Below are 26482 nucleotides of genomic sequence, written 5' to 3' on the forward strand. Positions count from 1 at the left end.
ATTTGCAGTTAATCATATAAGTAATTAAGTAAGCAATAAAAAGATTTGAAATTTTTTATTAACACATCTTTCTAACTTTTAAAAAATTGCAGAACGGTCCATACGGTGTTCGACAAATGTCCTCGAGTGTTAGACACGAAATGACTTCATTAAACTGTTTATGATTGAATCCACCAGTGTAAGAATAAACCCAACTTCATCAAATCAATTTTATTAATAAATAATCTATAAATAAATCATGGGTTTTTTGCAAGAACCATCCTTGTGTAATCTCTAATTGCTGAAAAACCCCTTGTATTAGAAAAATTAGCAATGACCCCCCTATGAAAGTTAGTCAAAACCAATAAAGTCCCTAACATCTTATCGTGTTCTGCACGCGCTCATTGTGCGGCTGGGATGCATATTTTGACCTGAAAAGATATAAATACCCTTTAAATAAAAAGTAGAAAATTACATATTAGCCTCAAAATTTTCATATCCCCAAATTGAAGCTTTAAGAATTTTCAATTCAGTCCTTGACAATTTCTAAAACGCCCTCTCTCCAAATTATCTCCTCCCCAATCAAACTTTCCACAATTTTCACGCAAAACACACACACGATGCTTCCTGATGGTTCCCTCCTTTGCAAATATATTTTTTTTCCGGCAAAATGTTTGGAAGGTACCTCACCAGAACTCCCCACTCCCAAATCTGACAAATGCCAAAGGGGAAGGTAAGCGGTCTCCTTTCCTCTGTTCCATCTCTCCGGAGAAACTCCGACCATTTCAACCGGCGACATATCCACAGTTCCGTCGACGAAGAAGGGGCAAGAGCATGTTGAGTATGGGGCGGCGGCGGCGGATGGGTATGGTCGTGACGGGGGCAGCGTATGGAGCCAGAGTATGGGGCGGGGGCAGCGGCGGATGGAGGTAATGGCGGTTGGGTATGGTGGTGACGGCTAACACCGGCAGAGTATGGGGCGGCGGCGGGTGGAGGTAATGGCGGTTGGGTATGGTGGTGGAAGATTGAAGGAAGAAGGGGAACAGTAAAAATGGCTTATTTGATGGTTGTTGAAGAAGAATTATTTTGGGGTGGGAGTGGGTCAACGGGGAAGAGAAGAAGACTTCTCTATTTTTTTTTTATTTTTTTTTCACAAATTTTTCAATTGGATTTTCGGTTATTGTGTTTTTAAATCAAGGTTAATTTTGTAATTTCATTCAAGTCAACAATTAAATCTGATAAAAAGGGGTGGTGTGCTATATAAAGCCAAACGTAAGGGGGTCTTTGCTAATTATTTTATCATGAGGTCTTTTATGCCAATTAGAAATAACACGGGGGGTCTGTGCTATTAGCTCAATAAATCATACATATCAAATTCACCGAAAAAGGAGGACCATTCCACTAATTACACTAAAATGTGTAGTCAAAGTCATATAAACTCAAACCTAAGGGGCCAACAAAAATAAATACGAAACTAAGAATAATTATAAAGAGAACCCATCTTTCGAACATCTATATATACATTCCCAATATTAACCTTAGACGAATTGCTGCTGTTCATAGGCGCCCTCTCCTCCGCTCTCAAAGGGAAAAAAGAAGAGTTAATTTCTAGGGTTCCACAATCTTCACATTTTCCGATCATCCAACGGAGTTACAGGAAAATTAAAATTAAATAAAATAAAATAATGGGTGGTGGTAATGCTCAAAAAGCGAAGATGGCGCGTGAGAAGAATTTGGAGAAATCCAAAGCAGCTGGCAAAGGTTCATTTTCTGTTCTTCGATTTCTTTGTTTGTGCTTAATTTTTATTTTTATTTTTTAATTTTTTTTTTCTTAATTTTCCGATCGGTGCAGGAAGCCAGCTTGATACCAACAAAAAAGCCATGACAATTCAGGTATCCATTTTTTTTAATTATTGAAATTGTGAAAGGATCGAAGCGAGCTATGATTATCTAAGTTTGTAGTTTAATTTGAAGTTAATTAATTAATTTATTTAAAACGATTTTTTTGAGGCAGAGTTTGATGAGTTTTAGGGTATGATGTAAATATATGTAAAAAATTAAAATAAAATTAGATTTTAGTTTCGATTGCCATTTTTTTTCATCAAGAAGCCGTAAAAGTTTCGTGCCCTAAGCACCCGTAAAGATTCGATCTTTGTCCTTTTGAGTTGCACAAGAGTCAGGTTTAGGTTTGTATTGAATACAGGGGAGACTGATGCGTTCGTGCATATATTCACTCGTAAATAATTACAGATGTAGACTAATTTCATTTTATTTATTTATTATTGCGAATATTATATTTTTGGGCGGTGGTGATGGTTGAGTACCGACCATTATCCAATTGAACTAATAACCATTTGACGATAATTTAAGTTCTTTTTACGAAGAATATGTCTAATGAGTCTTAACAGTTAGGCTCAGGGGTATATTTTTGTTCCATCACTTCTAAGTCAAGCAACGGTTGACAATTTGTAGTCTGCTCTTTCGTTTTTTTCGTTTTCCTAAATATCTTTCCTTACAGCTGCAATTTGAAACCAGAAAATATAATTTTATCGAAAGTAGGGTACTTTGGATGCTTCTTCCTTCGTTAAGACTGCTTTTACCAATCGATCATTGCAGAAACTAGTGATGCTACTTAGTTACCTTTTGATATTCTAATAGCATACTCAAACTCGTTTGTTTTTGTTGAAAAATTGCGTTAGCCCTAAATTGAGATTGATTTTATTAAGGTTTTACCGGGATTAGCCATGCATGGCAAATAGGCCTCTTACGGTGGCTAATTTTATCTATAAAAAAGAAGGAAGATGTGGCGTGAAGCTCTGAGTTGTCTTGGACTCGATAGTCGATACATACCGTATTTAAATACATTTGAAAAATTTACCTGTCGTTTGGCGATGGGTTCTGATTCTTGCCGTATAATATTAGAAAAACTTCTATGGATAAAAAAAAGATATTAGTTGGAGATTTTTATTTTTTCAATTAGTAACAGATTAACAGTTTAATTGATTAATATTTGGGATGGTGGATGCAGTGCAAGGTGTGTATGCAGACGTTTATGTGCACGACATCCGAGGTGAAGTGCAGGGAGCATGCCGAAGCAAAGCATCCGAAAGCCGACGTGTTTGCCTGTTTCCCTCATCTCCAGAAATGATTTTTATTCGGACGAGTGTCGTAAAATTCCTGCCGAAAAACAAGCATCTGATGTTTACAACTAATGTATTTAATAATGGTTTAATTAAGTTAAGATGAGTATTGTGGAATGGTGCTTGTATTTGTTGTGCTTCTTTAGTAGGATTTGTGTGTTTCTTTAGTAGATTTGTATGTTATCTTAAAGCCTTGTTTGATTGCCAATGTAAGATTGAATAATGAAAATTGTGTATTCATAAACGTTCCATGACTTTTTTCTTAGTAATCCGCCCACCACCACCACCACCACCACCACTAAGCCATCTCTATCAGAAACGCCACCACCACCGCCACCACTCCATCTCTACCGGATATAGTTTAGGGGGGATTTTCGTAATTTAAATATCAATAACTTTACTCTTTGGGCAATCAAGACATTTTTACGGTTATGTTATTTTACCGGACCGATTATTTGAGGGGTAAATGTAACTAATTAATTCCGATAACAGGCATAATTTGAATTTATCTCAGGGGTGTATTCGTAATTTACCCAAAGCCAAAACATTAAAATTGAATATAGAGTAGTGTTGTACCGGCGAATTTACCTGCCCTTCTTGGCGCACACTATTTGAGCGTACGTAACTATATATTTCAGTTTTATTTATTTATTAATTATATATTTTTGCTTATAAGCAGGAGAGGAGGATTCTTTCTTCCACACGTCAGCTGTCGGCAATTTGCAGCAAATTTGGGGGAATTTTCATAAGCGCGGCCCCTCTTTTCTTCCCACTAAATTCAATTTATTGAAGATATTCCCCGTCGATTCTTCGCTGTTTTGCCGGTAATTCATGTTTAGAATCTCTCTCTCTCTCTCTCTCTCTCTCTCTCTCTCTCTCTCTCTCTCTCTCTCTCTCTCTCTCTCTCTCTCTCTCTCTCTCTCTCTCTCTCTCTCTCATGTGATTTTAACAAAATTGTTTCTTTCTCACAAAAAAATCACCGGATTTTATCAAGTGTCGTGTCTTTTCCTTTTCTGCGTGTGTGTGTGGATTTAATCAATTAGCCCTAATTCTGATTTACTGATTCAGCCTCCAACTATTACTGATGACTGGAACACTGTATAGTGTATAGTTGGTTTGAATGAAAATTGAAGATCATGCAGAAATTAGGTTAACTTCAAATTGCATTAATTTCATAGTACAAACTCCACTTTGGTATGCGCAGTGCAGTTTCTTCCTCATGTATTTTCTTATTGGGCTCAATCAATCAAATCCTGACCGTTGATGACAGAGTCTAAAAATCCTTTTGGAGTTAATAGGTTGACCAACAAGGATTGCCTCTGTCATATGCAGTTTTGAGTGATTTTGCATATACCAATTTCAATTTATCAATTTTGTTATTAAAACCATGACAGAGTTGTTGTTCCGTAATGCTCGTTTGATGCTTCTCTCGGTGGAAGTTAATCAAATATCCAATTGGGTCGCCTCTTTTTGCTGCAATTTTTGCTGAATTTTTGTACGTTAGCTAATTTTATGGACAATTTGTGGAATACAGTTATTAGGAGTAATGGAGTTGGCAGAGCTGAGGTGCCCTCAGAATGACGAGATACGTATAAACAGGAGAGCCTTAGAGGCGATGCTCCAGCAATGCCAGCTGGCCCTCCAACAACATGGTGCTTCTGAAAGTGACGATGATGTTGCTGGTGAACTTGATCTTCCGGAAGATTCTACTGGCACTTCTGCTTCTTCCAACTGCCACACTGGCACAGCTGAGGTAAAAAAAAATTCACTTATCAGTTTCTGTTACTTTTCATTTTATTTTTCACAAGCCTAAAATATTGGCTTAATTATTCATGGAGCAGACGATTTACTTCCGTTTTCATTCCAATTTATGCTTTGGTGTTTGTTGTCAAGAATGTGGCTAATCAACATATTACATCAATTGTGCTGTTTTTGTTTTCTGAATGCCCTATCTAGCTTGCTCGAGCTATACTTTTGCAGTTACGATCTCTTAAAATATCGAGCACTTGAAAGATAATTCTAAATTGTTTAAATCTTTAATTCTTTTTCGGTTGCAGCTTTGTGATCTCTTGAAATCAAGCTTTGAATGTCCCGGATTCATCAAGAAAATAGAAGACGCTCAGGCGTTACTTTTACAGAAAAACATGGCCGGTACGACTTCCAGTTATACCAACTTAAGAACCTATAATTATGTGCCTCTTCTATATAAAAGAAAAAAGACATGCAAGTCGAACTATGTTTCTTTAATATGTTAGTTTCTTCCATTATAGTTTTTTTTATTCCTTATCGAGTACTATTATTATAACTTCATATTTGCTTTTTACTTCCCTGTGATGCAGAGGAAGGCGGTTCGTGGGATATGGTTAGCAAAAACGATATTTGGGGAGGTGAAAATGTTGACTTTGAAACCGAAGATTATGTTTTAGTTAGACGAGAAGATATAATGGAAGGTATAGCATCCTTCATGGCTGCATATCTTTTGTCCCTTGAACAAACTAAGGTAATCGATAATTTTCTTTGTTTCAACTTGCCCTCGATTTTTTAATATTTTTCAAGATTATTATGCCTCAAGGTGACAGCCTTCTTGTGTATTCAGAACCTTCAAGTTCCATCTTCTCCATTTTTCTTACTTTTTTTTATAATTCATATTATATTATTTGAGTTCTAAATATTAAAGGGGCCCTTGAAATCTTGTATTCCACTTGATATCTGAATTTGGTGCAGCATAAAACACTTTCATGTTTGCCTCGATTAACTTCTTAGATTCTCATGACTTGCTGAATTTTTCATAGTTGCCTTCTTCGTTTCCATTTTTTTTTCCCGGCCTCCCTTGAGATGTTTGTTGCTCTGTTTTTGCAGGATTTGGCTCCGAACCAGCTTCAAGAAGGTGGGTTCAACTAATTTCTTTCCTTTTTCTTCCCAACGACTTCTTTTACATGTTTCATGAGTTTTCATTATATTATTAAAAGCTGAATAAAGTAAAACTTGTGTAAACTTTGTTACAGCTCTAAGCAAGACATTCTCTGTAAAGAAGAGGAAGGGTAAGCTTCGGAAGGCTTGGGACGGAAGCAAAGTAATCTACAATGTTGCATCTTGGGGAGCTACTGCCATCGGGTGAGCTACACTTATAACATATTACAACATTTGTCAATTTCGGACATTTGTTTTCCACTTTCTTACAGTGTCTTAAAACATGTAATTAGTTTGCTATCATTTCAATAACGGAATTTCCTTTCTTGATAACTGTATTTTTTTTTATACCGTTTTGAGCAGAATATATCAAAACCCGGCCCTCTGTAATGCTGCCGCTGTAGCATTCTGGACTTCGTGCCGTGTTATTTCCAAGCTATTGTGAAGCTTCACCAGTGACTCAAGAAGGAGCTGGTGGTTGAATTTCAGAACCCAAAAAAAAAAACAGTGATTTGTTTAAATAGTTTGAGCCTGTAAATAGTGTTTCTCAATACCCTAGAAATTGTGCAAGAAAATAGGTTGTCTTGTCTGTATATATAACAGAGCTCATTTGTTTCCTACATGAACTGTTATGAGATTTGCATTACCACAAGCATTTATTTTTGTTTTCTTTTTTATTTATCTAAAACAACAATCTCTGAATAGTTAATACAAAATTATAATCCTTTATAACAATATCAAAAAAATGCAACTCTGTACACATGATCTTCTTCTGCTGCTTCTCATCATCATTATCATACTTGGTCTATGAATATATTTTGAAATTATAGTGTATCATGGGATTAGGTTAAATCTTATTCATCTAGTAACTGTCTTGGGCTGGATCTGCTCGAAATCGAAAACCTCGAACATGAGTCTCCTAACATCGGGCTTGCCATAAACAGCGTAAGAAAGCCCGTGTATAGCTTGTTGAACTGATGTGGTGGCTGGATTTCTCAACCTTCGATTATGCTCGTAAGAATCTTGTACCTCTTCACTGTAGATAATGAATCGGTGTAGATAATTCTCCCTCAAGTACTTGCCGCAGAACTTGTTCATTAGAATACGACGGTGTTTTTCCTGTAACCATCTTCCGGGAGCATCTAGATGCTTCATAAGCAACCTCTCAGCCATTACAAGATCCTGTCCAAGATTAGGGAAACCTAGTTTAATTTATCTGAAATTTCAATTTTTTCTCGATATAGTTATTACATTATTGAACGAGCCCGCTCTTGTGTAGGAAAGATATTCTTCCCCGAGATGGACACAAATCTACTATAACCTAAAATAGACATGAATTATCTACATACATAGATAGATTCATAATATAAAACAAACTCCGAAGGCCTCGTTTGGTACCTATCTTGGATTAGATTGGAATAAACTAGACTGAACAATTAGTTAGTTAGTACTAACATGTTTCGTTACTTGTATTAGATCTAGTAATAAAATTGTTAAAATTTGGTATCATATATGACTTCTCAATAATAGCCCTAATTTAACAGTAATCTTATCCTAATTTTCATGGACAAAATTGGAGTAAACTGCAAATACTACCCCTGTGTTATCTCGAAATAGCGAAAACCCCCCTGTGATAAATAAACTAGCAAAAACCCCCCTGTGAAATTTAGTCAAAGGCAGAATCCCCCCTAGCTGATTTTTTAGACTTGAAATGACAAAATTGTCCCTCAAAATGTATTTATATATATACATATTATATGTATATTTATTCTTTTTAATTTGTTTGTTTAGAAATGAAAAAAAATAGTAAACAACTAAATTGATTATTTTTTAAATAAAATAATTAAAATATTTATAAAATATAAGAATTTATTAATTGCAAGACTCCAGGGGTATTTGTGTCTTTTTATATCAAGTCAACCCTCAAATAGTTCCATAGGGGGGTTTTTGCTATTTAAATAATTTTACAGGGGAGGTTTTTGCTAGTTTATTTATCACAGGGGGGTTTTTGCTATTTTGAGATTACACAGGGGTAGTTTTTGCAGTTTACTCGACAAAATTGTCTATTCCTATTTGGCGACTACCTGAAAAATTAATTAATCGCTGGGGGTACTAATTTTATTGGATAGTAACAGTTGATTGCGGGCTTAAATTTTTTTAGCGGACTTCAGTTAACTGGAATCTTGTCAACCAAACATGTCAATAAATCCTACTATACAGTCAATAGGACTTAACAGCGGTAGCCAAACGAGGCCCCTAAGTAAAATGTAACATCTACAATTGTAGCATATATATATAAAAGAATATTTGAGAAAGCCTATATGCAAAGTGTACCTGGATCTTTTGACCAACATATTCCAGACGCTCAAAGCAAAACCGCGGATGTTCAAACTTGTACATGGACGGGTGCATGAAAGCAAGCTGTATTGCATTTCAAGTATCGGTTGTTAGAAGAAATAAAAAATGTACATATAACACAGTATGCGGATAGGAAAAATATACCTGCAATCCTAATCCAAGCTCGATATTTCTTGCTTCGGTAATCTCAGGAATTCTATCCACCATAGGCAAAGGGTACCCTAGGGTTTTCATGACTTGAGGTCTGCTATCGTAATCCCAAATATTCCCACGGAATCTATGCATGCCAGGTGGCACACATGCTCTGAAAAGCCTAGGCTGAGCAAATAGAGCATCTTCCGGTGGCTGTCGAATATCAAATGCAATTATGCATCATTAACAACACTTCAACAAAAACCTTATCAACGAAAATATTAAGTACGTAATATTTTCTAATCGAACATTTAACGGAAAAACGTAAAAAAAAAAAAAAGGGAATTTAGTGATTTGCCTTATAAGCAGCGACATCCTGCCAGCCGAGTTTTCGGGTATCGAACTCAACGGAGACATAGTCAACATCTTCGAGCTGTCTCCTTAGTTTAGGTTGACAATCTTCAGCCTCCAGATCCATTCCAAACACTTCGAAAAGAACACGATACACTTCCGGCATGCCAAAGCACAGATATATTGCCCCAAATAAAGCCCAGAACACAGACCTGCCACAATTACATATCACTACCATTGGTCAATCCTTTTGTATCATAAACAGCATATAGCCTATTGCTTACGCGTATTGATAAATACATATAATGCTTGTCATTACAAAGAAAACTCGTATGTATATATGGAATATCATAGCTTAAAGTACAAAAAATAGACAATTGGATGGCGAATAGAATAATGCGATGTTTCTAAACTTTTAACAATCGAGTTATGATACCCGAGCATGCTTCATTCTTGAAAATCATATATTAAAATCTCCCAGCTCTACCTTTTTCTCTTTACGGTTCGTTATTTGTACATTTGTTTCATGGCATAAGAAGTTGATGGAAATTTAATTCACGGCCAAGAAGAAGACGTGTGTAGCTAACGTGAATTTTAAATTGCATAGGGCTATTTATCATAGAGATGTGTACAATTACGGTTTCACACATTAGCAATCACATTTAGTTCAGCTCAATTTCCGAAAACCGAAGGTTGTGATAACTATCAACTATATCACTCAAACAAAGGCCAATATCAAACTACATTCTAAAACTTAGTTTGATTCGCATTTGTTTACCGATCCGAATCTCGAAATTCACAGAGGACCAAAATACTCCATTTTCAGTAGTCAATCCGGCAAAAAATGAAATATAAGCAATGTGAAGCAAACCAACCCTCGAAAAAAAAAAACAAGAAAACAAAACGGGACGAAAAACATACTTCACGGGGGGCTCGCGATCCTTCCTTTGCAGCTTATCCATATCATCAAACTGGAAAATCAAATTCTGCAAGCTAGCAGCTTTAATCCACTTGGGCAAATACCTCTTCCCAATCAAAGCATAAACCCTCTCCCTCATGGGTCCCGGCGATTCCCTCGGATACCTCTGCAAGAAAAACTCGCAGAGCGCCATTTCCAACACAAACTCACCCAAGAAACTCAGCCTCGAATGCGCCGACCTCACGTGCCTAGCATTAGTCCTCTCACAGTGAGGGTGCTGAAATGCCATATACAGCAGCGTGTCGAATTGCTTCGCCGGATTGTCGTCGCCGTAGTTATCGGAGGGTTCCAACGGGTACCCTAACGCCTGTTTCGCTTCGAGCAAGTACTCGTCCATCCATGTTTTGTCGGCATTGTTTAAGCGGGTTGAAGGGAGGCAGGAACTCAGTAGAGGGAATGATTTCAGCGATAATTGCGGGCTGTTGAGGAATCTCTTGGCGAGTTTAGCGTCGTCGAGTGGGGGTTTGAGTATGAATCTCTTCGGGGGTGGCTTTCGCTTTGGGGAAACTACTTTTTTCCGCTCGGCTAACTCTTTGAGGAGCCGCTGCGGGCTGTTTTGGGGGAGATCTTTTGGGTCGGCGGCGGCGGCGACTGATGAAACGGTGAAGAAATTTGATGGGGTTTTGGGGAATTTGAGGTGGCTTTGAAATGGGAATGGCGAGAGTGAGGTGGTGAATGATAGGTCTGGTTTTGGGTGTGATTTGAATGAGGAATACAGCTCCATTGGAAACCGAGATTGTAAAACGGCGTCGTTGAGGTGGTTTTTTATGGAGATAAGGTTGCTGGAGGAGGATTTTCTAGAGCGAAATTGTTGTGGAACGAGGCGCCATTGATGAAGAGGTTTTTGCAGGGTTTTTTTTGCTGTAGAATTTTTGGGGGTGGATAAGGGGGCAAAATTGGAATTTAGAAAACAAAGATTTGTTGCAGATTTTTCGTTTCCTTAAAAGCGGGTTTCCAAAATCAACACGCTTTTAAAAGTCTAAGGTGGGATAAATTACTTTCCTGAATTCGTTGAATTACATATTTAGACATGTTTATGTTTAGGGAAAACTGTAGTTTTGGGTCCTATATGTTGGTCTCTTTAAGAATTTAGTCCTCTAACTTGTCGTGTTTCAGTTTTACATGCAATAACTTTGCAAATATAGTATTTTCAGTCCTATTTCACTCGAACATTGAATTACTAGCCGTCTTTCAATGATGTACCTAACAAACTCGTAGACATTTATTTATGTGGACACTTCAAAATTATAAATGCTCCTCTGATTTTATTTATAGATGAGTCGTCTCACATGATTAAAGTTCTTCAAATGGTAAATTAGATGTTCGAATTTATAAATTTCCAAGCGTGCATATAAGTAAAAATGTAAAATGCATCAAGTTTATTTGTTGAGTCATAAAATTAAAAATCATGCAAAATAAGGACTAAAAATACTATATTTGCAAAGTTATTGTATGTAAAACTGAAACATAACAAGTTAGATGACTAAATTCTTAAATAGAGCAATATAGAGGACCAAAACTACAATTTGCCCTTTATGTTTATGAAGTGTTTGGACACATATACAAAGTGAGGGCTATTCAAACTAAAATCGTCGAACATTTTTTTGATAAATTTAGTTTCTTTAAACATTTTATTAATTTTATTTTAATTAAGTTGATTTTCTTATTAAATTAAAATTTGTATTTTAATTTGATTTGTTATAACAACGAATTGAGGTCAACTGGATTGAGTTTGTTTGATTTAAATGGGCCTTTTGTTAGAGAGGAGGCCCAACTCATTTCAGATCCTCTCTTAGTGGGCCCAGTTACATTATGCCCGGATCATATCTATTTGACACTCGAAGAGTAGGGGTGGTTATTGTGGCTTCTTCGACCTTATACCCGGTGAGTCTCCTGCTGCCATATGTCGTTTTTCTTTTATTTTTCTAAAACTCCTAAAGGTAAACCCTAGCGGTGAATATATTATAAAATACAAAAAAGAACACGTGGCAGGAGAAGACCCGCCCGATGTTTATCACCGGGTGTAGGCTCGAAGAAGAAGCCGTAGATTCCGGTACGGTTGCTGGATATTTTGATCAATACCGTGTACCTACCGAATCATATAGTATTAGAAAATTCGATACTATCACCGTCCCAACAGTTGCGGTATACCGTTGTTCGGTATACTGTTACTTTCGGTGCGGTATATCGATACTGGCATTCTACCATTAATTTTAAATTGTTGTCCTTTGAATGATATAAATTATAATAAGACGATCCTTATAAAAACATACGCTTTAACCAATAACAATGGTTATGTATACGATTGCATTTTTTCATACCGGCCTCTCCCAATATTTATCAAATTTCAACTTCATTTATTTAGCCACACTTTGCAAAATAGAGTTAATAGAGTCATAAATTTTCTTTTCAATTGTAACTTCCAACCTCACTATTTAGTGAAAATTAAATGAGAAGAACATTTTTTTTGTTGCACTAAAATTAAATGTTGTCTTGTAAAACTTTTTTTAGGAACTTAACTTTTTAAGTTTTGCCTTATTTATTTTATGTAGTAGTTTTAATGTTTTTTAATTATTAACCAATATAAAATAATATATATTAGCTAAATTATAAAATTCAAATGCGCGGTATGGTATGATATTTCCGTTCTATTAAAAATACAATACCGCTATCGTACCCTATAATAGTGGTACAGTACGTACCAATACCGTATCAAATGTAATGGTAACCGAAGTTTTGGTAATTTTTCGGTATTATAATTTGATAGGTATACCGTTATATTTGGTAGGTGGTAATTATTTTCCAGCCCTACTGAATAGTGAAAACAATTGAAGTTTGAAATTACAAATCTTTGGTGTGATTAATGAATATGATATATTACACCCTTATTCAAACCGCTATCTTCTCTCTCTTTCTCTTCCACTCAGATCGGATTTTTCGTTGCATAGGTTTTCAAACGACGATGTTCTTTCTCGAAGTTATAACTCTCCCTCTGGTGGTCGGAATTTGATGGTTTAACACAGCTGGATTCCACTCGTCAAACTCTTTCTTTTGGTTATAATTTCATAAAGCTTGAAGCTCAGGATTTGTTTCTGCAATTGTTTTACTGTCTACGCGTATTTCAACGACGATGGATCTTCTCGAAGGAGTTATTTATTTCCGACTGCCGGAATTTGAAGGGATACCCAACCGTTGTGATTCATCTCGTCAAGATCTATCTTTAGATGACAATTTTGTTCAATTTGATTGTCAGATTTCTTTATGTAATATTTTTCGTTGCCGGCGCAGAACCTTGGTGGGTGGTTGGCGAGCTAGGATTTTTGGTAAGAGGCGTTTGGTGCGAAGAGTTTTTGACTGTTTGGTCTAAAATTTTGCAGCATAGTTTCGCTGATTTTGAGTGTCTAAACATAAATAAATTATTTTTTGTTCGATTGTGCAATTACAACTTAACGGAAGCCATTAATCTTCTCCTTGAACGTGCCAAAACCTTTGGTTCAACATGTAGACAATGGCAATTGCACTTGCCATGCAAGTAGATATAAAAAATAAAGCAAACGCATACGATCAAATCATATTAATAATCGACTCACATGATATTGTATTTTTCCTCTTCATTGTCTGCCTTTTATTTTATTTTATTTTAATAATAATAGCCTTATTTTCATATCCTCCCTAAATTGTGAGTCACATTTCTGCTACAATTGTTGTTCTTTAGGAACCCCCTACCCTAATTAATATAGTTGTACGTCGTATTGACAGCCAATCGTTCGTCGATTTCCTTGCTAATGTTAGGTACAATAATTAATTAAAAAAATATACTATATCTATTGAATCATCACCAATCAATCAATAAATAGTATTTTGGCAACCCCATTAAATAAAAATTTATTAAGATCATCAGTAGGGACAAAGAAATGCAGAAATGGACCAATGAAACTATATAGATAAGCATGAATAATTTTCCAAGAATGATCAACCAAATCAACATGTTGGGTATGCAATTTTTGGTATATATGAAGATTAATCATCTTTTTTTTTTTTGGGGGTGTGTGTGTGTGTGTGTGTGGAAGGGGAACTTGTTCGTGATCGAAAGTCGAAGGCAATTACATAACAAGATTAGTTTTTTAATTAATAATTAAAAAAAAATGGGAGGAGGGGGCCGTTTAGGGTTGATGTGAACTGATGATATGTTGTGGAGGACCCCTTCCCTCGGTGAAAATGAAAGCATATTTATTAATGTGTTGCTTTCACTACATTTTTAACCGTTAAGAAGTGATGAATGACATCGCGTGAGCGTTTGAGTGTCGTGAATGAAATATAACTCTTCGATTTAATTAGGATATGTACATTTTCTATCGTCAAATTTGTTTTAGAACGAACGGTCATATGCATAAGTTTAGGGATGGCAATGGATAGGGTTTGCAGGGTTTTAGATCCGGAACTGACCCGTTTCGGACGGGTCTGAGTAAGCTAAATGGTTCTAGGTCAGATAATGGATTTAAGTTTCTATAACTTGATGGTTCTGGGTCGGGTTACGGGTCTTATTGGGACCGACGCAGATAAATATACTATATTTAATAGTTATTCTATATATACAAATTAATTTGTGATTTCATTCATCAAACTTCTAACTTTCATCGTGTCTACCAGTTTTTCACCTTTTTATTTTTCTGAATCTTGTTTCTGGTAGGTAATATCTATCAAACTTGTCGACTACCGCTAGTCGTCTTGCCTTTTGATTTTTTTTTTTATTATAGAAGTTAAGTACAATTAATTATGTATATAATTTCTTATTCAATTTATATCACTTGTACTAACTTTTTTTTTAAATATTGCATTTTAATTTGAGACTTTTTTTATTAAAATATACAAGCAAAAATATTATGAAAGTGAAAAAATATTATTCGGGTATGAGTTGGGGCGAGGCCGGGTCTAAGCTAAAATGAATTGGGTTGGGCCTGAGCTTTATATATTCTTCGCGGGTCAGGTCTCGTGGTTATGTAAACCCACCCTATAACCGACTCATTGCCATTCCTAGATAAGTTTGATGGAAGAATCAACAGAAAATGAATATGGTATGCAAACAACTCTTGCAAGAAATAATTCTACTTCAAACCAGGCATATATTCATGGGGACATTGAATTATGAGTGGGACACTAACCTTATTAATGCATGTGAACAAAAGTTGGACTCAAATCCATCTTTTTCTCCATAATCGACCCGGTTTTATTCATTACACTTCGAGTGGCTGTCGTTCCCTCGTCAAAATAAAATTAAGACTAATAACCCGATTTATATCTCTTAATCCTCGTTCTTGGCCATTAATAATATGAAAATCTGGTATTTTTTGAAATAAAAAAATTAAAATCTTGGATTGGCACTTTGTGGATGATAATTAATCTCTTTATTTTTTTTTTCTCTCTCTCACACACTAACACACGCACATAGAGAACTTTGTTAGTTTGGCGCCACTCTATCATGTGTGCCTCACACCACACACTCTGAACCAAATCTATTTTTCCCTCCCATTTTATTTCTCAAAAATATTATCCAAAAAATACAGCTACTTGTTTGTTTAAATGGAGTCTCAATTATGTAAAGGGCAGATGATAGATCTATATTGAAGAATTATTACACACTTTGTTTAGTCCTTTTTATTCAAGTACAGGGTGACCATAATCTAATTTTCTTGTCTATATTCAAGATAGAAATTTTAACCCTGTAAGAATATTCTTTTTTTTTCTTTTTTTCCCACCTTTTTCTTGATTGGTAATAAATGAGGTAAAGGGCCCTTTAAATAATAGTAGAGATATGGTGGATCTTGACCCGGAGCTGAAGGCACCATCTTCAAATATGTCTGACAAGAAAAAAGAGCTCCTTTCTACTGCCATGAAGAGAACTAGCGAATGGTTTTTTTTTTTTTTTTTTTTTTTATAAATCTAATTATTTATTTATTTGATTATTATTTATAAATTCTGGAAAATAATTGGAGGTTTTAATTTTCTTTTTCTTTTTGTAATATGTTTTGTGTGTTTGATTGAACAGGATCTTCTCTCAGGAAATCCCTAGTGATGTAACTGTTAATGCTGGAGGTACTTCATTTTCTTTGCACAAGGTAATTAATATTAAAAACTTATGTGTAATATGTCTTTTGTATCTTAATTAGTGCAGAAGAATGTTAATAAATTGTGATTTATTCAATATGGAATCAAGGATGACTTCATGAATATATATATCTATATATATGTATATATGAAGTGAATATATAATAAACTATAAAATGTTGTTTTGCAAAAAAAAAAAAAATTGCAACAGTTTCCGTTAGTTTCGAAATGTGGATACATTCGGAAGTTAGTCACGGAATCCACCGACGCGGATCTCGCCGTAGTCGAAATCCCCGACTTCCCCGGTGGGCCAGAGGGGTTCGAGCTGGCGGCGAATTTCTGTTACGGAATAAACTTTGAAATAACCACCGAGAACATAGCGACCCTCCGGTGTGCCGCCGAGTATCTTGAAATGACGGAGGAATATTCCGTTGGGAATCTAGTAGGAAGAACCGAGTCCTACGTAAACGAGGTGGCGTTAAAGAGCCTCGCCGGAGCGGTATCAATCCTGCACTCTGCCGAGAATCTTCTTCCCATTGCGGAGAAAGTAAAATTGGTGAGCCGTTGCATCGATGCGATAGCACTCGTCGCGTGCAAAGACAGCCAATTTGCTGCGCCGGTGCGGGCCGGTGGGACAGGCCCGAATGACTCGAAGCCCGTAGTTGATTGGTGGGCTGAAGATTTGACCGTTTTACGAATTGATCTCTTTCAAAGGGTGTTGATTGCAATGATGGCTAGAGGGTTCAAGCAATATGCTCTTGGTCCGATACTAATGCTCTATGCGCAAAAGTCTCTTCGAGGTTTGGTGAGGCCTTATACTTAGTCTCTCTCTCTCTCTCTCACATTTTAAATTATTGATTTATTTCAATCCTAGGATCAAACGAAAGTTTTATGATTTTACTCGTTATAGGACGCGTTTGGGAAAGGGAGGAAGAAGATCGATCCAAGACAAGAGCACGAGAAAAGGGTAGTTTTGGAAACGATAGTTAGCCTTCTTCCGAGAGAGAAGAACACAATGTCAGTTAGTTTCCTGTCGATGCTTCTCAGGGCCGCGATATACCTAGAGACGACGGTTGCCTGCAGGCTCGATCTGGAGAGGAGGATGGCCCTGCAGTTAGGGCAGGCCGTGCTCGACGATCTGTTAATTCCTTCTTATTCGTACACCGGCGAGACGCTCTTCGATGTGGAGACCGTGCAGAGGATTATGACTAACTTTTTGGATTTTGAAGTGGATGTGGGGTACAATGCAGATGACCATGACCACGTTTCTCCTTCTGCGATTGAGGTAGAAAAAGTGGCCAAATTAATGGAGAATTTCATCGCAGAAATCGCTTCGGATCGGAACCTGTCAGTTTCCAAGTTCATCAGTATTGCTGAGCTCACGCCTGAGCAGTACAGAATGACTGAAGATGGAATGTATAGAGCGATTGATATTTATTTGAAGGTTTGTGTGTTGTGGATGCATTTAAATATAATTTCATATTAAATGAATGAACCAAACAAACTTGTAAACACTTTGTATCAACAGGCTCATCCAGCATTGAGCGACATGGAGAGAAAGAAGGTATGCAGTGTGATGGACTGTCAGAAGCTGTCCCGCGAGGCATGCGCCCACGCAGCTCAAAACGACAGGCTGCCTGTTCAGACGGTGGTCCAAGTACTCTACTACGAGCAGCAGCGGCTCAGGGAAGCCGTGGACGGAAGCAGCAGCCTCAACGACACCTCTGCTATTCCGGCCAAACCGAGGCCCTACTCGGGCGACGTTCACATTGTAACCGACGAGGTCTCGTCTCTACGGAAGGAAAACCAGGACCTGAAACTTGAGCTCGTGAAGATGAAAATGAGGCTCAATGAAATTGAAAAGCCGTCGCCCGCTGCTTTCGGTAGCCCCTCACCGGCCACGACAGTGTCTCGGCCGGGGTCCGCCGATAAACCTCCTCTGCCTCCTCTTCCGAAGAAATCATTCATAAGCTCCGTGTCGAAGAAACTCGGGAGGTTTATTAGGGCCGATGGTTTATCGGCTCAAGGTTCCCGAGGTAGAACTAAACCGGCCAAAGATAGGCGGCACTCGATATCATGATAAATTGTATTTCTTTTTTTTTGGGATATGATTTTTGTGTTAGTACTGATGCAGAAATGTGGGATGTTTGTTATATATAGCATTGTATGTTGAGGTAGGGAAGAGGGCCTGAATTTTGAATTTTGGTGTCTTTTCTCTGCTTGTGTGTGTGTGTGTGTGTGTAAATAAATCATAGTGCAAGTGCATATGTATTTGTTTGGTCAATCATGAAATTGAGATTTGAGATTCGACTGCTTGTATTTTTTATTTTATTTTTATTTGTTTGTTTTTTTTAAAAAAAATGCGTTTGATAATTTTCAAATTATTTTTTTTAATTTTATATTTATTAAATTCTTTGATGTTAAAATCATCGAAAAGCATAGAAAACTCTTGAAATTGGAAATGATTGAAGAAAATGTGTACATTTAAATTTTAATTATGCCGATTAAACAGTAGTTATAGTTGTAGATCAAATTAACAATGGGCTATAGCCCACGACTAACTTTAGTTTCCGCGTTGGCAACTATGGGCTTTGCCTTTCTTTGATTTGTACTTTGGCCCAAATTTTATAATTTAGGACTAAGGCCCATTAGAAGGTTTAAAATTAGGGTAAATTACGGTAACCCACTGATGTAAGGTTAAAATATATATATATAAAAAAAAAACCCTCATTTTTTGAGTAATCACAATCGCCTCCCCTCAAGGCTCAAACTATGAATTTTTTTACACGTCTACTATGACGGTGTCAAAATTAGTGGAATTTTCTAGATTATGTGGAATATTATTCAGTTTGTACCGCATTCGAGCTCTACATTTTGAAACAAGATGATTATCGATATGTCTCTTGACTTGTAAATTTCAAGATTATAATGCATCAGAAACTGTATTTTTGCACAAAATGAGTACAAACTAAAAAACACTCCACGGAATCTAAAAGATATGTTAAATTTAACACCATAAAGATAGCCGAGTAAAAAAATTTATAGTTGATGAGTGCTTGTAATTAACCAATAAGAGATATTTTCGTAATTTAAACTTATATCAGGGGTGGCCGTAATTTACGATATTATTGCAAAAAATAATATATATTTAAGTAAATAACAGATGTGTTCCAGATAAGGATTGATTCATGTACATAATTGTAAGAGGGAAGAAGCCCTTGTTTTAATTAGGAAATGGGAATCTAATGTCAACTTGGTGGCAGACAAATGAAAACACATTAAGACAATATACCAATAAAATATACTTTACCGCATGTGGGTTGGCGCTTAATTTTAAGAAAACAATAACTGGAAAAAGGGTGTTTGGCCCTTTTATGGGATGATATGTATTTGGCTCTTACCTAATACTTATTTAATCAAGGGGTAATCACAAAAAAACCCATGACAGGGGCACTTAATTAAAATAGGGACATCCAACTTTTTTGTCTTCCAATTAAATCCACCCCATTCAAACTTATTTGCAAATAAGGAAAATCCTTTTATATATACCAAAATTACCCCCAATTCATTGAAACTCAATTTAATTCCAATTTCATGATTTACACCCCAATTTAACCCAATTTCATCAATTAACCAATTTTAACCCTAATTTCAATTTTGACCCAATTTTAACCCTAATTCTTATCAATTCCACCAATTATGCTCTAACTTCCCTAATATTACACATTGACCCCGGATTTTAACAAATATATCACATTAACCCCCAAAACTTTTTTTTTTCTGAAAATAATTTTTTTTCTGAAATATTTTTTTTCCGGCCAGATTCCGGCGTTGATTTTTTTTTTTTTTTTTTGAATTTTGTTTTCCTGAATTTTTTTTCCGGCCGGTCAACGGCCGTTGACCGCCGGGTCTCCGGCGTTGACTTTTTTTTTTTTTTTTTCTTAAAACAAATATTTTAATTAATTTTACTGTCTTGGCTGCTAAATTACTGTCTCCGGCAGCTATTTAACTGTCGGAGACAGTAATTTAACTGTTAATTGACTGTTTTTTTTTTATTTTTTTTTCTTCAAAAATATTTTAATTAATATTACTGTATTCGTTGCTAAATTACTGTCTCCAACAGTTATTTAACTGTCGGAGACAGTAATTTAACTGTAAATTGGCTTTTTTATTCTTAAAAAAACTATTTTTAATTAATATTACTGTATTCGTTGCTAAATTACTGTCTCCAGCAGTTATTTAACTGTCGGAGACAGTAATTTAACTGTTAATTGACTTTTTTATTCTTAAAAAAAATATTTATAATTAATATTACTGTATTCGTTGCTAAATTACTGTCTCCAGCAGTTATTTAACTGTCGGAGACAGTAACTTAACTGTTAATTGACTTTTTTTTTTTTTAAATTTTTTTCCTTAAAAAAAAATTATTTTAATTAATATTACTGTCTTGGATGTTAAATTACTGTCTCCAACAGTAATTTAACTGTCTTAGACAATAATATTAATAATATTACTGTTCGGAAAAATAATATTCATAATATTACTGTCCCAAACAGTAATATTACTGTCTGAGACAGTAATTTAGTAGTCAAGACAGTAATATTAATTAAAATATTTTTTTTTCTAAGAAAAAACAATTCAAAAAAAAAAAAAAAAAAGTCAACGCCGGAGACCGGCGGTCAACGGTGGTTGACCGGCCGGATAAAAAAAATCAGGAAAAAAAATTTCAAAAAAAAAAAAAAAAAAAAAAAAAGTCAACGCCGGAATCTGGCCGGAAAAAAAACAGTTCAGAAAAAAAATTATTTTCTGAAAAAAAAAATTGGGGGTTAATGTGATATATTTGTTTAAATCCGGGGTCAATGTTTAATATTAAAGAAGTTAGAGCATAATGGGTGGAATTGATAAGAATTATATTATTGAGGGTATTTTAGACTAAAGACATGGGGATGGGGTTAATTGAGAGACTGTTTTTTTTGTGGACTATAATGCATTTAAGTCCCATGTGATGGGCCTTTTTGGCATTTGCCCTTTAATCAAAGGAGAACAAATTTATTTGATTTTTTTTTTTATAAAACCAACTTAATTTTGATTAAGTAGCAATTAGTGGAGTACTTAAAAGCTTTGATCATCATCATCAAAAAGTGTCCACAAGTACAATCAATGGCCCTCCTAAACACACACCTAGACAATGGCTTTCATATTCCCTTTAGGTAATATATAGCTTTTTCCTAAAGAAATGATTTTATTGAAAAAAAAAATAGTAATATTTAGTAAGCATTAATGTGGATTTAGTTTCTTCAAATTATAAAGGTTGAGCGTGCAACATCTGCACCTTCAAGAATCCTTTTCAAACACGTCTTTCTAAACCGTCGAAAATTCAGTCAAACACCGGAAATTAGGGCTGGCGAAAACAACTAGAGATCGGAAAGTTGTAAAGAGGGAGGGAGTGACGACTCAAAGAAAAGAGTTGCGCATCATTTAGAGTTATTGTGTGTTCAAAATGTAACCCTAATCGTCCCGTATCTTTAGGTTAAGGATCAAAAGATACACATCTCTTATTTTTAGATCTCTTGATTTGTCCTAGATTTACGCTACATATTTACTTGTCATGCACGTACGATTACAACTTTGCGAGTCTATTTATAGAAAATATTTCCCATACCTTCTTCCTATAACGTCTCTCAACCAGCTCATCGCTCGTCTCAGTTGATTCATCCTCTTCGTATGTACTTTGGGGTATAACCTCCTTTACTATGCGAGCAACAAGGTAACGAGCTACGAGACACGTCGCCTTTGACCCATTTCTATCTTGGATACTTGTTGGGCCTCCTGGTCCGTTATGCTCATCTTGGCCCATTCACTTCATTCTTTTTCATAATCCAGTCCATTTATGATAATTCGGATCGTACTAATTGTGTAATTACGCAAATACGAGGATCAGTATAGTGTTCCTAATTTATGCAATAATAATATGAAAACCTTTACCTAACCTTTGTTGCTGACGAATCTTACACTAGCTAGAATCAATCATTTCGATCGATGTTTGAATTCAAGATTTTAATAAGTACATATACATATATCTCTTGCACCACTAAATTCGGCCCGACACGTGGCGTAGCTCCCACCTGTGAACACATTTTATTCATGCGTGCTATATATATCTATGCTGGATCCAACGACCTGAAAAGACTAATATGGGGTTAACAATTTAGCATTGATGTTCATCATATATATAGAGTTTTTTATTTATTTTTTGGTAAAGACAAAATAAGTAGAGATTAATTTTCCTATGTTTATGTTGACAAATTAAAAATCTAAAATATAATGAATATATATATATATGTTTGCCACGTTTCTAACTAACTAATTAAGACTTCATTTGGTTGGAGAGATTAGTCTTGATTAACTAAATAAATGGATTTTGTTTGATAATCTTTAATAACTTATATGGTCGACCCGTAAATATTGGATTTGTATTAAATTATTTTGACTGATCTTATCCTGGCAACCAAACGAAACACAATTGAGTAGATTGTGATGTAATATTGAATCAAAGTGAAGTTTGGTTTCAGAAAAGTAGGTGTGAAGTCATAAAGAATTTAAATGTGTGTTTGTTAGATTTGGTGATCTGTAAACACAACAAAGGTTTGATGTAACAAAAGGACACATTAAATTAACTGTCATGATTTGAAGTCTTATCTGCATGTGAGTCATGTGGGTCAATATAATATGCTCTATTCTCGTGATTCCCCGGCCCGAAGATATTTTTCTTGGCCCATATCCACACAATCTCAACCCGAACCCGACCACCACATGTTTCTTTGCAAATTCAACAACCACACCAAAATTAAAAACCAAAAAAAAAAAATATGGATATAATTAATTAGATTATAGCATAAAACCCGATTAGAAAATCATCGTCTCGTTCGATTTCCTCTGTTAAGTTACAATGACTAAATATTAGTGGCTAATAAGACGTTCGACTGACACGCTAGATTCGTACTTATTCAAAACTACAGGAAGAATTAAAGCTTTTTGCAATTACAAAATGACTATTTCATTAAATTAGTACAGGAGGAGTCCTCCTGTAATTTCTTTTTTAATTTGTAAGGGGTGATTAAAAAAAGAAAAAAAAAAAACAATGTATACCTAAAATTATCTCTTAATTTTATTAAATGAGAAGTTTAATAGACAAATCTCATATTGCACTAAAACTTAACAAAGTATACATACAAGATCTAATCTATGAAACCGAACATCTTACGTCTCTCGTCGCCTAATCCAACTTCATTCTCGATATAGATAATCCGACACGGCCTGAATTTGTTGACGATATGTGAAATGCATGAAAAAATAAATTCTAAGAATAAAAATCACATACATTAATCAACAAAGTTAATCACACAGATTAATCAGAGAATTAAGATAATTAATTAAATATGTATCAAGTCATGTTGAGGCTCAAGGCCTGGAAAATCCAAGGCGGGCTGCTATTTAATCTATCTTGATTATTACTATTATTATTATTACTTGGCATAATTTCCGGGCCTGGCAATTTCTTCTGCAACTCGTAGTGATCTGATCTTCTCGTGTTTCTTCGTCCCATGGCCACGTGGCACGATCCTGTGGAGGAAGAAGAAAAGCTCGGCCCGGAATCTGATTGGTCAGTTGCATGCTCGCAGGCTTTGCTAACGACCTTCTTCTTGTAATAATTTTTCGGGCCCAAGGTCAGCTCAAGATCGCTATTCATCAGATGATCGTGTCCGTCGATTTCAGTAATAACGACTCTGCATTTGGCGCCGGCGGCGGCCACCGTGCCGCCGGATTCCAGAACATTAAACTGCTGCAATTCGGGCTGGACTAATTTGCGCGACGACGACGCGCCTCTGTAATTCGTCGGGCTTTTGGCGATTTCTTTCATTAGCAACTTCTGTATTTGATACAGGCGGTGGAGCTCGTAAACCTGTGTCAATTTCCAGATCAGGAAAATTTGAAAAAAATATATATATATGTCAATTAATAATATAATTAATTATATATATTTAAAAAAAATTAAAAAAGGTTAATTTTATTACCTGGTCTCGAAATGTTTCCTCGTGCTTTAACATAGCCATCTTCATGCACTCCTTATCGTAGTGATTAAGAAGCTTCTCCATTTTTATACTTTAAATTTTAATTTTGCAGATATATATAAATAAATATATATATATAAATATATATATGTGGTGTGATTGTAAGTATTGTTGTTATGTGTAAGGATTCGTAGTAATTATAACCACCTGTACGAGGAAAATGGCAGGAAATAATTAAAAGAAATATCGTCAACATAAAAAAAAAAAAAAAAAAAAAAAAAAAAAAAAGTTAGATAGTACCACACATATATATTAAAGACTAGGTAGCGTGAAAGACTGAAAGTATCATGGCAATGAACCCATGGATGTGAAAACTCATCTTTTTATTTATTTTTTTGTTTTTCTTATATATTAATTTTATTGTGGGTGTAATTTTGTGATCACATAATAATTTGGGCCATGGTGTAATTATTTAATTTGCAGAGGAAGAAAATATCTAGGAGAGCATGGCCAATTGGCATCGCTTTCAAAAGCACAGTGAGTGTAGAAAGTACTGATTAATTGTTGACTTAGATATTTCCATTAGTTTCTGGACTGTATATATCCACACATTATTCAGACCAAACATGTAACTCAATTCAGATCATATATATCTAGTTCAAACAAATTAAATAAATAAAATATTTTTTTTTAATAAAATATATCTGGGTTTTTCTTTTTTTTTTTCCTTGTATATTTATTTAATTTCACGTAGAAAATGAGTATGTAATCATAGTTTAATTTTTTTTAGGGTTATGAGTAAATATATCTAAAATTTAATTTTGAGAACACTCATCAAGGATCAGTTCTTTAAATTAAATTAAAAAAATCAAAAAAAAAAAGAGAGAGAGAGATAAGAATACATCAACAATTTGATCAATAAATTATTTAATCTGGTTTTTTAAGGAAAAACTGTAATATAATTTCTTACCTCAAAGACTAATATCATGACTTCACAAACTTCAACAGCTTTTTTCCCTTAGCTTTGATGATCCCTTTTGGCATTATATACTGCCACTGTATATATATATATATATGTGTGTGTGTGTGTGTGTAATATATGAGGATGATGATGTAATAAGAAAAACAGAAAAAAGAATCTGAGTATATTTACACACACACAGAAATCAAAGCAATTGTTTGCTGCTGCTTATGGGGGTTTGTGGGAAAGAATGAAATGATGAGGGGGGCATGCCAAACAAATCCCACTGCCTTACCCAATTATATATATATATATATATATATATATATATATATATATATATATATATATATATATATATATATATATATATTATTTCTAGCTTTGTGAAAGAGATGCATGCCCCCCTCCCAGACATTTCCAGCACTGCAAATATATATTTAAATCATAGTACATTAATAATAATAATAATAATATATTAATTAATTTCATAAAAAAAATCTGATTATTTAATTCTATAGATTTGTTATTAATTTTTAATTGATTGATTTTTTTAATAGGTGTGGATCAAAAGGGTCCCTCTGCTTTGGGACAAATGATGAAAATAACAGCATAGACATGCCAAACTGAACCACATGCACCCAAGAATTCTATAGTACTGTGCATGTATATATATATATATATATATATATAATTATTTATTAATCAAACTTGTCTTAATATCAGATTACGATGTATATGTATAATATATATATATATTCTAAGGTAGAGTAACGTAGTAGTTATTATATGCTTATAATTATACATGTTAAAGTTGTATGTATAGTATAGCCATATATAAAATACAAGGAAGACACCCACTACGGTGGCACCACCTGGCACGCCGACCATTGGATCTTGACCGTACCTTAAGTTGGGGTAGGGGAGGTGGCGTGGGGTGGGGGGTGGGGGTGGGGGGTGGGTACCTAGGTTTTGTATGTTTGGGAGAGTCCAAAGTGGAAAATTTTAATAGGATCTTAATTTTTGAAATTTTGAATTGTATTAATGTTTTGGGATTTTTTTCCATATGATTTTTAAATTATAATTATTTGATTAATTTGTTTCAAGATTTTATTATGAAATATAAGGTTTTATTTTCATTGATATATATATATATATATATATATATATATACATACATAATTTAAGTTTTAATGAAATCTTTGCAAAATAAAATAAATGGTTTTAAATCCAATTGGGTGCCCCATCTGTGTTGATCTTGCTTAAATTTAGTCGATCTGTAGGCATAGATACTATTGATTAAATCATGCACATAAAAAAGGTGCAAATAGTATTTTTTATGAATTATTTACTCATCTGAATATATTTATGCGATTATGTAAGTTGCAAATAGTACTATTTAATTATTTATGAGTATATTGAAAAAAAATCTCAACATACCTACTAACTTTTTCCAACCATCATATTCTCACAATAAACATGCCTAAAAATTTAT

At 34.9% G+C, this 26482-nt stretch overlaps 5 protein-coding genes across 6 annotated transcripts; 3 read left to right on the forward strand and 2 right to left on the reverse strand.

Annotated features, from left to right (window-relative positions):
• The first annotated feature begins 1528 nt into the window (after positions 1-1528).
• LOC105973386 (uncharacterized protein At2g23090) lies at positions 1529-3363 on the forward strand. Its single transcript, XM_012998410.2, has 3 exons — positions 1529-1740; positions 1832-1872; positions 3008-3363. The coding sequence occupies exons 1-3, from the start codon at positions 1665-1667 to the stop codon at positions 3125-3127; spliced, it is 237 nt and encodes a 78-aa protein (XP_012853864.1). The 5' UTR covers positions 1529-1664; the 3' UTR covers positions 3128-3363.
• A 427-nt stretch (positions 3364-3790) lies between these two features.
• Positions 3791-6681, forward strand: LOC105973406 (uncharacterized). 2 transcript variants are annotated; one of them, XM_088821650.1, is made up of 7 exons: positions 3791-3952; positions 4654-4872; positions 5177-5270; positions 5459-5619; positions 5979-6006; positions 6125-6233; positions 6393-6681. In XM_088821650.1, the coding sequence occupies exons 2-7, from the start codon at positions 4666-4668 to the stop codon at positions 6472-6474; spliced, it is 681 nt and encodes a 226-aa protein (XP_088677776.1). In that variant the 5' UTR covers positions 3791-3952; positions 4654-4665; the 3' UTR covers positions 6475-6681. The 2 variants fall into 2 exon arrangements, with proteins under 2 accessions (XP_088677776.1, XP_088677775.1); XM_088821649.1 differs by having other exon boundaries at positions 3806-3943; positions 4661-4872.
• A 3-nt stretch (positions 6682-6684) lies between these two features.
• Positions 6685-10722, reverse strand: LOC105973395 (Ribonuclease III family protein). Its single transcript, XM_012998419.2, has 5 exons — positions 9792-10722; positions 8878-9082; positions 8532-8732; positions 8364-8450; positions 6685-7211 (listed from the first exon to the last, which is right to left on the reverse strand). Exons 1-5 carry the CDS (start codon positions 10571-10573, stop codon positions 6888-6890), a joined length of 1599 nt encoding a protein of 532 aa, XP_012853873.2. The 5' UTR covers positions 10574-10722; the 3' UTR covers positions 6685-6887.
• Positions 10723-15111: 4389 nt separating this feature from the next.
• Positions 15112-18254, forward strand: LOC105973415 (Phototropic-responsive NPH3 family protein). The gene is made up of 5 exons (XM_012998437.2): positions 15112-15759; positions 15896-15965; positions 16166-16759; positions 16865-17398; positions 17483-18254. Exons 1-5 carry the CDS (start codon positions 15662-15664, stop codon positions 18032-18034), a joined length of 1848 nt encoding a protein of 615 aa, XP_012853891.2. The 5' UTR covers positions 15112-15661; the 3' UTR covers positions 18035-18254.
• A 5058-nt stretch (positions 18255-23312) lies between these two features.
• Positions 23313-25239, reverse strand: LOC105975723 (glycosyltransferase-like protein). The gene is made up of 3 exons (XM_088821651.1): positions 24997-25239; positions 24030-24233; positions 23313-23917 (listed from the first exon to the last, which is right to left on the reverse strand). The coding sequence occupies exons 2-3, from the start codon at positions 24108-24110 to the stop codon at positions 23399-23401; spliced, it is 600 nt and encodes a 199-aa protein (XP_088677777.1). The 5' UTR covers positions 24111-24233; positions 24997-25239; the 3' UTR covers positions 23313-23398.
• Positions 25240-26482: the final 1243 nt, after the last annotated feature.

The sequence above is a fragment of the Erythranthe guttata genome, chromosome 8 (genome assembly GCF_056151865.1).
Source record: "Erythranthe guttata isolate IM_541 chromosome 8, IM_541, whole genome shotgun sequence".
Lineage (NCBI taxonomy): Eukaryota > Viridiplantae > Streptophyta > Magnoliopsida > Lamiales > Phrymaceae > Erythranthe > Erythranthe guttata.